An 11,756-nucleotide genomic window follows, 5' to 3' on the forward strand; every position below is an offset into this window, starting at 1 on the left:
AGATGTCTTGAAGTTTATCCTTAGTCAGGCTTCTGACTTGCTTAACTAGACATTTTCATAAGCAAGTTAGGCAAGCAAGAGCTAATGAAACTGCTTTTGGGTGAATGAATGCCTAGAGATCCTTTCAGAATGGAAGGCTGTGTTGGGCAGAGGAATGTTTTATTCTGTGTCCAGTTCTGCTTGTTATTTTCATTAGTGACCTTGGGAAATTAGAGACTTGAAGATTATGTTAAGTGAAGAGATGTTTCAAGTATGGTGAAGGACAAGATTAAGATTCAGAAAGATCTGGACAAACAGTGGAAAAAAATAACCTGAAATATATAAATTTGCTAAAAATTAGTGCAGATTTCCTTGCTTCAGAATAATTCCTTGAGGAAAAAAAAATAGGTTTTGGAACAATTGGCTTGGTAGTCATTTTGCAGAAGAAGATCTGAGAATTGTGGTGAATCACTAGCTGAATCAGCAGTGTCATGCTGTTGCAAAATGGCAAGCTGGGAGTTATAAACAGGATTACAACCTGTAAGCTTTGTAAAATACTCCTTTTGCTCTGCAATGATAATGCCTTTGCCAGAATGCAACACCCAAAAGTAGTAAATCAATTGCAGAGAATCTAGAGAAGAAAAATTGAAATTATCAGAAGTATAAAAATCTAAAAGAAGATAGGTTTAGACAATCTAGAAAAGAGATTGTTTATGGAGGGATAGTAAAATACTTCAAAAAGATAAATAGTAATGTATAGTAAATACTGCAGTATTATGTATTACTGTATATTTATATATACTATAGTAAATATATAGTAAAATACTTCAAATATATAAATAGGTGTTACAAAGAGAAGAGAAAATGCTTTGCCTGCTTGATCTAGTTGGGACAAGAATTGCTTGACCTAATTGCAAGATGGAAGTTTTTAGTTAGTTTAGTTAGTGGAAAAAGTTTCTAACTGTGTAGAAAATTAAGGACTGTAATATATTACTGAAGAAAGTTGTATGTGAAAAGTGGTATTTTAAGAAAAAGCTGGACAGATTTTTGTGGAGAAGAGGTATGAATTCCCTGACTGTGAAATCCCTTCCAGTTCTACTCTTTGACACTCTAACACTGTTAGAATGTTTTGTGAATTAAAAGTGAACACAAAGGTCTGTTGTAAGACTCTGAAATGCTTTGAAAATAAGAAAGCAAGTATGTTCCTTCTCTGTTGTTGAATGGTTAAGTGTGAATTACTTTCTATTTGCTATGCAGTAGCATTTATCCATCCACTTCACAAACCTGGAATTTTTTTTAAGAGGTGATGAGGTAACAACAAATTTTCAATTGATGACAGAATTTCATAAAGCATAAAAGAATTTAAATTTACTATTTCTTAAGTAATTGAAAAGATGCATTGTTTTTATAATTTGAGACATGAAAGCTTGTCTAAGAATCTTCAGATTGCATATTTTGGTGGTGCTGTTTTATGATGTCACTACCTTTTTAAAACAATGCAGTAAGCCTGTCTACCGCTTCCTAAGTGACATGAAATCTAATTAAACCTTCATAGGAGTTATTTTGAGCACAAGTTAAGGTGAGACACAAAATCTGTATGTTTTCATTTAAATGTATAATGTGTGGAACTATGGATTTTTGAACTGTATATTTCAGGTCCAAATTATATGTTCTCTTAGAGTATTTTTTAGCTAAGCTCATATTCACCAAGGTTTTGTTCTGTTTTAATTTCAGATAAATATGAGAGAGAAGCCAGTAAATATTGGAATGAATTTTACAAGACACACAAAAATAACTTTTTCAAGGATCGCAATTGGTTGTTTCTGGAGTTTCCAGAAATTCTTCCAGAAAAAAAGAGACAAGAGTTCAAAACAGAAGAAATATCTTCAGAACATGCAAAAATAAATAATGACAACAGTTTTCGACTTAAAAATGGAATGTTTGAAGAAGGAGAAAAATACTGGAAGAAATATTATGGAGGTGGTTCTACTGCTGTGCAAGGATATGCATATAATAAAAATCAAGTAAAAGCTCTTACTGACAATCCTCAAGGTAAAACCTGTGGAGAAGAACTTTGCAAGGTAGAATCCTTCCCTGGTTGTGATGCCACTTACCGAATATTAGAGGTAATGCACTGCAAATGTTCTGCCCATCATATAGAGCTCCACTTAATTACTCAAAAATCTGATAAAGACCTTTGCTAAGTATCAAGAAAGAAAGCCTTTAGAATTTTACATACTACCTTGATTTGTGGCAGAAACTTTCAGAGAAACTTAAATCTTGGTTTTCCCTTTAAAGTTTTTCCCAAATCAGAATAGGGCTAGATTGTCAGATTTCATTTTCATTGAAAGTCAGGTTTCTTATTTCCTAAGGAAAGGTGTGAGTTTAAGTGCTTTGTCTAAAAGTGCAAGTACTTACTGCATTCTTGCCAAATGGTGAAATTGGACAATAATATTGCATTTTCTAATGCAGTTTGAGAGACAGATTCTCTCTTAACTTTAGAAAGACAGTGTTCATGTAAATGATTTGAGAATTGTGGTATGAGCTTTTTATAAAAGAATATACCTTTTCTCTCCAACATACCTTCAAGTTTAATGAGTCCTACCAGCCGACTAATTTAAGACAAAAAAGGTGTTATTTGCTCATTTATTTTAACTTGATCTTTCTTTTCTGATTTTAGGTTGGTTGTGGAGCTGGAAACAGTGTCTTTCCTATTCTGAAAGTTCTATGGTACATAGTGTTGGATTTCCAAATATTAATGAAAGAATAATATTCTTAATATTCACAGAATAAGATTCACATCTTCATTTTCACCAAATGTTGGTGCTGGATCAGTGCTGCAGGAAGTGTTGAGTGAACCATTTTACAGCCCTACGATTCTTAATGTGTCAGACCACAAATAATGTTGGTAGAATCAGTGTAGGATACTCCTCATATTGCTCATCCCTGGTCTTGAGGGATCATATTTGCTGACAAAGTTTGGGTGCATTCAGGCTGATTTCTTGTAGTTAATCTCAGGCAGGTGAGATATTCTTTTGTCTTGTACACTGTAAAGCTACCAGCTATCTCTTCAAAAGGCCAAAATGATAGAGACCATAGATGTGACCTACTGGAAAGAAGTTCTATTTTTTCTGAATTGCCTGGTATATTTGTCACATTACTTGTGGTTTTAGTGCCAAGGCACAGGTCCTATATCACATTACTTAATTCATTGAAACATCTTAATCCATTTAGCTTCCAGTTTTAGAAAAATCTGTTGTGACAGCTTGTCCTCCCATCCATGTAGGCAGGAAGGTTTTATTGGAAAGGCAGTGTATGTTTCAAGAGTTGAAATAGATTTCTTTTTATTCATGCCTTTAAGAGCTTGAGAACAACACTATTCATTATTGTATCAATGAATTCTGATTGCTAGTATCACCATTATACAAAATTAGTCCATTTTGCAGATATGGAAACACAACAGGAGGAATTGAGTGATGCACCAGGATCATACATGAAACCTCTAAGTGTTAGCAATGCATCTTCATCCCACAGCAAATGCTTTGCTTCAGACAGCATGTAGTGAAAGGAGAGCCTGGTTTCATATTAAAACTTTGAAAGGAACACTATATAGGAAAACATATAATGTAGCTGTTTTGAAAAAGATGAGGCAAACTTTTGTGTTTTCCTCACAGGAGTCATTAGTCATAGTTTGGCATTTCTAATAATTAGGAATCTACTCATTAGGTATTCTTCCTGGAGATCTCTATTTGTATGTAAATCCTCCAATCAATCACATTGGTTGATACATTAAACAACTTGCTTGTTTGTATCGTATATGACCCAATGGAAAGATCTCTTATCTCTAAGCAAGCTTGGCATTATAGAACAGTTGGTTTTAGTCTGAACTTAATAATATAAAAATTGCCATTCTGGCAATTATATGCATATAAAATAATATATTTATATGCATATAATTATATGCATATTAAAACAAGCCAGTGTCAAGTAAGTATGCCCTGGCTACAAAAGAAAATTTCACTAAGGTTAGTAATGTAACTCTTAAACCTCTTTCCCCTCCCTCCCTAAAAATTTAAGTTAGTGCTTTTTAATGCAAGCCTGTCATGAAAACACCATCCTGATCAAGCCATGTCTTTTCTTAAGTGGACTTTCTATGTGGTTCTTATTCTGCTCTTAAAAAAATTTTAAAACCCCCCCAACATTATAACAAGTTGATTAGGTAATCAGCTTAACCTTTCCCAAGGGACTGCCTGGGTCCAAGGCCTGGCTGCTTGTCCTCATTCTTAATAAATATGAAAATTCATCAATTCTTATGGTGGACACAGAGCTGATAAAGGTTTTATTCGGCAACAAGCATGGATTATATTTTGTTCCAGAAGCATTTTCCTATTGAGCCTTCAGAAGTCACTAGCTTAGCTGTGTATAATGTGAGATCTTACAGGCACTCGTAGAGTTTATTGGTTACCTTCTAAAGAAGCCATCTATCCAAAAATCTTAAGTATATTTTTAATTGGAGTAATTGATCATGAGTTGATCATGAGGTTATCTCTCAGTAAGTTTTGAGTGGCTTTCTCAGTTTATCTTCCAGAGGTGAAAAAACTTCTCCCTAGAATTCTAGTATCTGATGAAAGGTACAAGAAATTTTGCAGCTGGCTGAGTCTTGGATGGGAAGAGAAGGGAAAAAAGTGTTACAGGAAATTCTTACTCATCCTAGCTGGGAAACAAAGGGGATAATGAAGTACAATAACCAATAATGCTTAATCAAAACAAAAGAACAGCAAGGTGATACATGGAAACCCAAGCTTCTACAGAACTGGATGACTTTTGCAGCTCTGCATCCCTGCCCAAATCATATTGCTAATTAAAGTGCATGCGTGGGCTAATAATGCAGTGCTCCTGTAAGAAAATGTGACCTATTAGTGTGCATTTATGCATTACAGCACCAGGACATTGTCATCAGTTTTTGACAGCCCTCTGTGACCTTCTTTTCCTTTTTGCTGCCTCCCTGACAAGGCTATAATTCTTTTTGTACTAACTGTCTGTTGGTATTCTTATGAATTTGTCTGCCCTATTGGTTCATTACAACCTATGTGGCTTTCCATGTGCTAGACATCAATAAAGCATGCTTGATCAAACCTGTGGAGAACCCTAGAGGACCCTCTGAAGTTTCATGAACACTGATGTAGACTTTCATCTTATACATTAATAATTTTCTAACTGATGTTGGTTTTGTTTTCCTAGCAATACACCTGGAACCTTTCTATACTGTTGTGATTTTGCTTCAGGAGCAGTGGAGCTGGTAAAGGTAATTCATACACTCGCTTTTGAGTACCTTACAAGCCTGTAATTCAGGAGGCTGCCAGGAAGCCATCTTCATGAAAAAGAATGTGATGGCTTTGACAACTTTTAACTGAAGTTTCCAATATTCCAAAGAACAAAGTCACACTGTATGCAGAGAGGAATGAATACCATCAGTGGGCTTGCTTCTCAGCTTGAGTTAAGATACTGGACAGAATAGGCTTTTATATGAGATGTTTTACAATGCAGAATAATTGAAGAAAAAATGTTTCTTGAGTCACAGTAAACGTATTAACTACTACTGTTCTCTCTGTGCCTCTTTTCATCTTTTTCCTGACAGTCACATTCGTCCTACAATTCAGCCTGGTGTTCTGCCTTTGTTCATGATGTGTGTGATGATGCTTTACCCTATCCTTTTCCAGATGAGATCCTGGATGTCATTCTCCTTGTCTTTGTGCTCTCTACTATTCATCCTGACAGGTAAATGAAGACTAAAGGGCAAAGCAAATGGGTTAAATCTCTTTTTTAACTGGAGGTTTTCAGTAATAGCAGAAGAAGATGATGAATCTTTGTTATTTAATAAGCTACAGCATATGTAAGGTATTCTAAATGCTTGTTTACCGTTTTCAGGCTTCAGGAGAAAAGCTGGTCAAGCTAATTATAATTAGTGAGTCTACAGTCTCCATCAAAATACAAGGGGTATATTGTAATTAAGTACAACTCTATTAGAAGTGACAGATTCAAAAAAAATAGCAAATTAAAAAACCAGACTGTCAGTCTTCTAGAAGGCAGTTATTTTTAGTGATCAAAACCAAACATTCCTGATTTAACACCTTACAACATGTTGATATAGTCCTGGATTGCTGATTTGGCCACGTTCAAATGCTTACATGCAGCCCTTTTAAACTAAAATACATCTGTAATTTTGTAACTCATTTGGATTAAGAACATTTGATCTAATTTTCATGTATGGTGTGATGTTGTGTACTGTTAGCCTTTGCTAATGCCTCTCGATGTCTAATGAATCAAATTTTATGGCTGATTGTGAAAATGCTCTTTTTAATGCAAAAATGTAAAAGAGAGCATGTAAGTTAAACTTCTTGACTATAACTAGGTTACATGAAGGGAAATACATGCTGTTTGTGTGATAATACATTTATTACCTCAAGAATGTCATTAAAATGGGCTTGGCATACAGAACAGTATTTGCCTAAGTCTGAGAACTGTTTTCCTGCTACTAGTGATTAGCTTTATACAGAAAAATCTTCCCTGTATAGGCTATTTCTCTTTTCTGTTTATTCAGAGATGATCACAAGTCACACAAATCCAGGGTCCAGGTTTCAAAAACAATTCAATCAGGAGACTTCATATCTTCATAACTCCAGTGATGCTGCCAAAAAGAAATTGGACAGCAGTGATTCATTCAGTCACTGTGCCTGTAGAAGCAGTAATCTGATGTTCTGTCAGAATTTCTGTGGATCCTTCCTAGTAGTCTTTCAAGAATACATTTGAGGGTTTTGTGTTTGATTTTCTGTTTTGTTTGTTTACTTTTTGTTGTTCATTTGTTTGGGGGGGGGGTTGTCATTGTTGGTTTTGGTTTTTTGGTTTGTATTGGGTTTTTTTCCCCCAGGGCTGACATGGATACTTTTGTGTTCTTGTTTGTGTATACACACACAAAGGTTTTCATGTACTTATCTGTGTTGTGAGACCCACTTTCCAAAGACGTGTTAGTCATTACTGCCATCTCATAGGAATAAAATGACTGCATAAAGGGAAATGTGATCCAGGTTCATCTTTCTCAATATACATTTTTTTCTGGAAACTTTTAAAGTGGCAAATGAAAAGAAAACCAAGGGACTCATGCTGCAGAATGTATGTACCTTGAAAAGATGGAAAATACATGTGAAAGGGACACATATATATTCAGCAAATTATTACTTAGTAATTTCTGTCTAGGCTGTTGTGTTTAGTTTTTGATAATTGCTACTCTTGTAGTCAATTTTTAACACACTTCAGTTCTCCTATAAGGCACCTATAAAATTTGGTTTCAGGATTGGAAGTATCAAAGTTTCTTCAAGCTGTATAATTAATGTCTTCTAGTTCTGCTGGATGAAATTTCTCAAAGCACTTTTATTTTTGTGCACGTACATTTCTTACTGTGTGTGCAAAACTTCTCTTTATATAGGCAAGGCTGTAATTCTGTACACAACTACTGTCCTACACATTCCTAGGTGGTGCTGCCTTTTTGGTCTGTGGCAGCAAACTTGGTTCCTTATGTTTGCAAACTTCACCAGCATCTCATCTATTCTCTAAGGATGCAAGGGGTTGTAAATAGGTTGGCTAAGCTACTGAAGCCTGGAGGAATGTTGTTATTTCGAGACTACGGAAGATATGATACAGCTCAACTTCGTTTTAAAAAAGGTAATTCCTGAATGGTTTTGTAGTTCACTGTTCATTTTAGCTCTTTCTGGGAAAAAAAAGTGACACGTCCTTTTTCATTACTGCTCTAATTTCTTAGGTCATTGCTTGTCAGAAAATTTTTATGTAAGAGGAGATGGAACCAGAGTATATTTCTTTACCAAAGGTATGTAATGTTATAGTTTCATAGAAAGGGTTGAGTGTTTCTCAGTGTGATTTGGATTATGAAAGTTCATCTTAAAACATTAATTTATAGAAGGTCTTATTGGCGTTTTAAAAAATTCTCTGCTTTTAAAAAGCCCAAAGCTAACGGTAGTAAGAAAATAATTTCCTTTGTGTGCACACTTGTTGCATTTGGGGTCCTGCAAGTCTGCTTAATGACATCACTGGAAATTTCTTTTTAAATACCCTGTGTGTAATTGTATACTCAAATTTTATTATTTAAACATGCACATGATTTCTCTGTTAAAATTCAGTTAAACATTCTTGGAAGGAGAGTCTGTAGCTATATATGGCATAAAAGTCTGGATTGTTATTTGTCAGGGGAAATAGCTTTACCTCAATAATATGTGAACAGTGACCAAATGGCATGCATTTGTTTACTCAACTATGGCATCTTGAACTCTGTGAAGAAAGGGGATCTGTGGATGCTGTTAATAATAAGTAACATGGTTTGGGGCTCAACATAATGACTTTTACTGCAATATAAACCAAGAGCTGTGAAAATGAAATTTTAACAAAAGCCTTATTACAGGCAGTGTCCTTTAGCTTTCAAATTGCAAAACAGATTTACTTCCATCTTTGGGTGAACTACAGGTTGGTAATTACTACATTCTACCAATTACTTTTTTTTTAAATTGCAATAATTCTTCATATGAAAAAATAGATGAGGTATGGAACATGTTCAACGTGGCTGGATTAACTGAAGTACAGAATTTAGTTGATCGGCGACTACAAGTAAACAGAAAGAAAAAAGTGAAAATGCAGCGAGTTTGGATACAAAGCAAGTTCCAGAAGCCGTTGCTATCTCTGCATAATCCTGAAGAAACCAGCAAAAGGCACCCTTGTAAATAATTGTATTCCAGAAATATAGTTCAGAGTTGAACTTCAGAAACTGGAGCAAATTTAAGTACGTATATTTCCAGTAAATGTTGTGTTAGCCACTGATAAGTATAAAATAGTTCAATAAATATATTGAACTGAAAACCTTTTTCTTATTTTCTTATCTTTGTAAATATATATGTGTGAGAAAAATCTGGGGGGAAAAAAAGGCCATTTCTGACTTCTGCTTTATATGCAGTAATCTTTTCAAAATTGTGGCCAGGCATTATTTCACCCCCTTGACTATGAATAGTCAATACCTATATACCTCATTACTGTTGAAATTCACAGTAGGTAAAAAGCTTTAGTCTTTAGTCTGAAGCATAATTGTTGCAGAGGTTTAGAGAAACAGAATATCTGTTCTCACTATTACTACAGGCTGCACTGTGCTAATTTCTGAGTCACATCCTTTTCAACCACTGTGTCTTACAACTGTATTTCTTCTTTGGAGGGAAATTTCTTGGTGCATAAATAATGAAGACAAAAATCTCTTTCTGATTTGCATATAGCTGTCATTTCACACTAACTGCATGTGATATGTATACATATCAGATTACTCAGTGATTTTTGTCCTCCACTGTGACTGATTTATTATGCTGTGGTCTCCACTTTTCAATTACATGCTCATAAAGAACATGCCAAATTCAAATACAGTGCATTACATATGAATTGTTCTAGGTTGTAAACTGAACGTGTTTCATGTAGAAAAGAATTACCAAAATGCCAAAACAGTTCTGAAACCAAATAGTTAATATTGGATTGTTGTCTGAAGAAATACAAATATTATTTTTATGATATGCTAGACATGCTAGAGGGAGGAGCAGAAACAGTAGTTCTGAGTACATTTTATTAATATTATTATGGGGTAATGTAATCACACTAGAATGGTAATCTGCCTGGCATTTGAGATATTTTTGTCATTTACAAAAATAAGTTGCTTTCTTCGGGATTGTATATTAGAAAGAAAAAAAAAACCAATGCTTTTTATTGACCAGGTGGGAATACAGTAAAGGACAGGACTACATTAGTACTTCAAATTCTTTTAAGAAGAAAAATGCAGACACTGTTTTCAAATGTAGAACATGATCCTGAGGCTGTTGAGGTTGTATTTAAAGGTGCCACGATGCCAGTTTGCTATTTAAATGTAATTTTAAATCACTTTGCTACTAGGAGGAGAGAAGAAGAAACAGGTGAATGAATAAGATAAATGTCTTACGTAAACAAGGCTATGAGATGCCTGTAATCTATAACATGTAGTTTTGAGTGTTGTTAATACATTGACACTCAAAGTCTGTTGTCTTTTGTTGTTTTTGTTTTAGTCTGAAGGGTAAATGTGTCACAGCCCGTTGTTCTTTTTGCAAGTTGTTGGTGGCTAAGCTAAGGAGGACTGATGGTCTTCTAGGAAGAAGACACTAGGTTTTCCCTTCTAGGAAGAAAACCCTAAATTATCGAAATGGGGAGACCACGTAGCTTCATCCCCTTTAACCCAGTATTTCAAGAATGAGTTGCAGTAAGGGGTCTGATCCTGCATTTTTGGTATATTTGATACTCCCATTAGAGGAAGATACTGTTTTATAAATTAAGAGGCTTAGGAAGCTTTGGTTAGCAATGGCATTATTGTAACCTGCAATAAAACCCTTGTGGGATAAATCAAAGGTTAAAACACAGCTGTATTTCTTAAAGCTCTAATCTAAGAGATTGTAGCATTCTCATGGAAAATATAAATAAATGTCTCCTTATGTTTTAAATAATGTTGCTAGTCTGTTTTATTAATTGTGATTTCTGAATATACATAGCTCTTAGCTAGTGCAAATCATTTTCACTCGTAGAATTTTCCAGGGGGGTGATAATGGTAAGTTCTTGGGCATCATGCAGTCTTTTTCATATGCGTGATGTAAATTTTCCATTTGTAGAGGCTAACGTAATGTTCGCTTTGGCACTCACAAGGATATATTGATTCTGGCAAGATTTTAATATACTATGTTGTTGGTTAAACAAAAGTGTGACATCACAAAAAAACAAACCTTGAATTTTGAATGGCCTTAAGCAAAATTGGCTGTTTCTTCTCCACAATTTGCAGTGTTAAGTATCGGCTGCCTCTTTTAGAATAATGGTGCCTGATTTGGAAGTAATAAGATCAGCTGCTATTTTAAGTGTAGAATATCCACTGTCTGAACAGTTGTAAGATTCACAGAAGGGGATATGGAAAAAGGCATCATTCTCAATAAGAACTTTTGAATCTGAGTAGCAGTTTCTGTGTTTTGGCTTTATGACATTTCAATTTTCAAAAAGCTTAATCAAAGACATATTTTTAAAACACTTCTAAATTATCTGTACTAAGCAAGAAGGACTACTGAAATAAAGGAAGAAAAAGAGATGCAGACATCTGTGTAGGAAAGGCAGTTTAAAATTGCTTATTGTTAATTAATTTTTGGAGGAAAGAAAACTAGTTTATTATAGAAAAAGTCACTTAAGTTTCACTTTTGACATATGAAGTTGATTCTTTAATCTGATGTGTACCTAAAATTAACTTATACACATTCTATAAATACTGAACATTTTAATTTGTAATTGCAAGTTTTCTTTTAATTTTTTTGTGAAAGTATTTTTTGTTGTTTCAGGCATAGCTTCCTAATGGCAATTAGAGAAAGGTAGTCTTGCTAGAACTGAGCTTTGGCTTCATTTGTTTTGGCTTGCTTTATGATTACCATGTATTTTTTTGCCCAGATGTATATGGTACTTGCTAGTTTAGATCTTGCTTAGTTTTTAAGCAAGTGTGAGGCAGTTAAAAAGTGAAGAAAGTGACCAACTTATTTTCCTACACTAATTTTGAAGTATCTAGTCAATAACAATTGGCTCATATGAAAAAACTGTTGCTTTTTTCTTAGCAAAACCAAGGCAGATGCTTGTGCCATATTCACAAATCCACCAAATCTGAAGAGGACAACCAAATGCAGGCA

The 11,756-nt window shown here is 34.5% G+C and overlaps 1 protein-coding gene across 14 annotated transcripts in view; it reads left to right on the top strand.

Moving 5' to 3' along the window:
- Positions 1–11,756, top strand: part of METTL8 (methyltransferase 8, tRNA N3-cytidine) — a 40,719-nt gene that overhangs the window by 16,714 nt on the left and 12,249 nt on the right. For 11 of the 14 annotated variants that reach the window (XM_086896881.1, XM_086896885.1, XM_023931021.2 and 8 more), the window contains 7 exons: positions 1,714–2,105; positions 2,660–2,709; positions 5,221–5,284; positions 5,618–5,757; positions 7,592–7,698; positions 7,796–7,861; positions 8,582–10,544. In XM_086896881.1, the coding sequence (XP_086753007.1) occupies positions 1,714–2,105; positions 2,660–2,709; positions 5,221–5,284; positions 5,618–5,757; positions 7,592–7,698; positions 7,796–7,861; positions 8,582–8,769 (1,007 nt within the window). In that variant the 3' untranslated portion in view covers positions 8,770–10,544. Of the gene's footprint in view, positions 1–1,713; positions 2,106–2,659; positions 2,710–5,220; positions 5,285–5,617; positions 5,758–7,591; positions 7,699–7,795; positions 7,862–8,581; positions 10,545–11,756 lie in introns of those variants that run through there. The other 3 variants (XR_015289003.1, XR_015289004.1, XM_086896882.1) reach the window with 2 other exon arrangements.

Source organism: Cyanistes caeruleus, chromosome 7 (assembly GCF_971803275.1).
Source record: "Cyanistes caeruleus chromosome 7, bCyaCae1.hap1.1, whole genome shotgun sequence".
Taxonomy (NCBI): Eukaryota; Metazoa; Chordata; class Aves; order Passeriformes; family Paridae; genus Cyanistes; species Cyanistes caeruleus.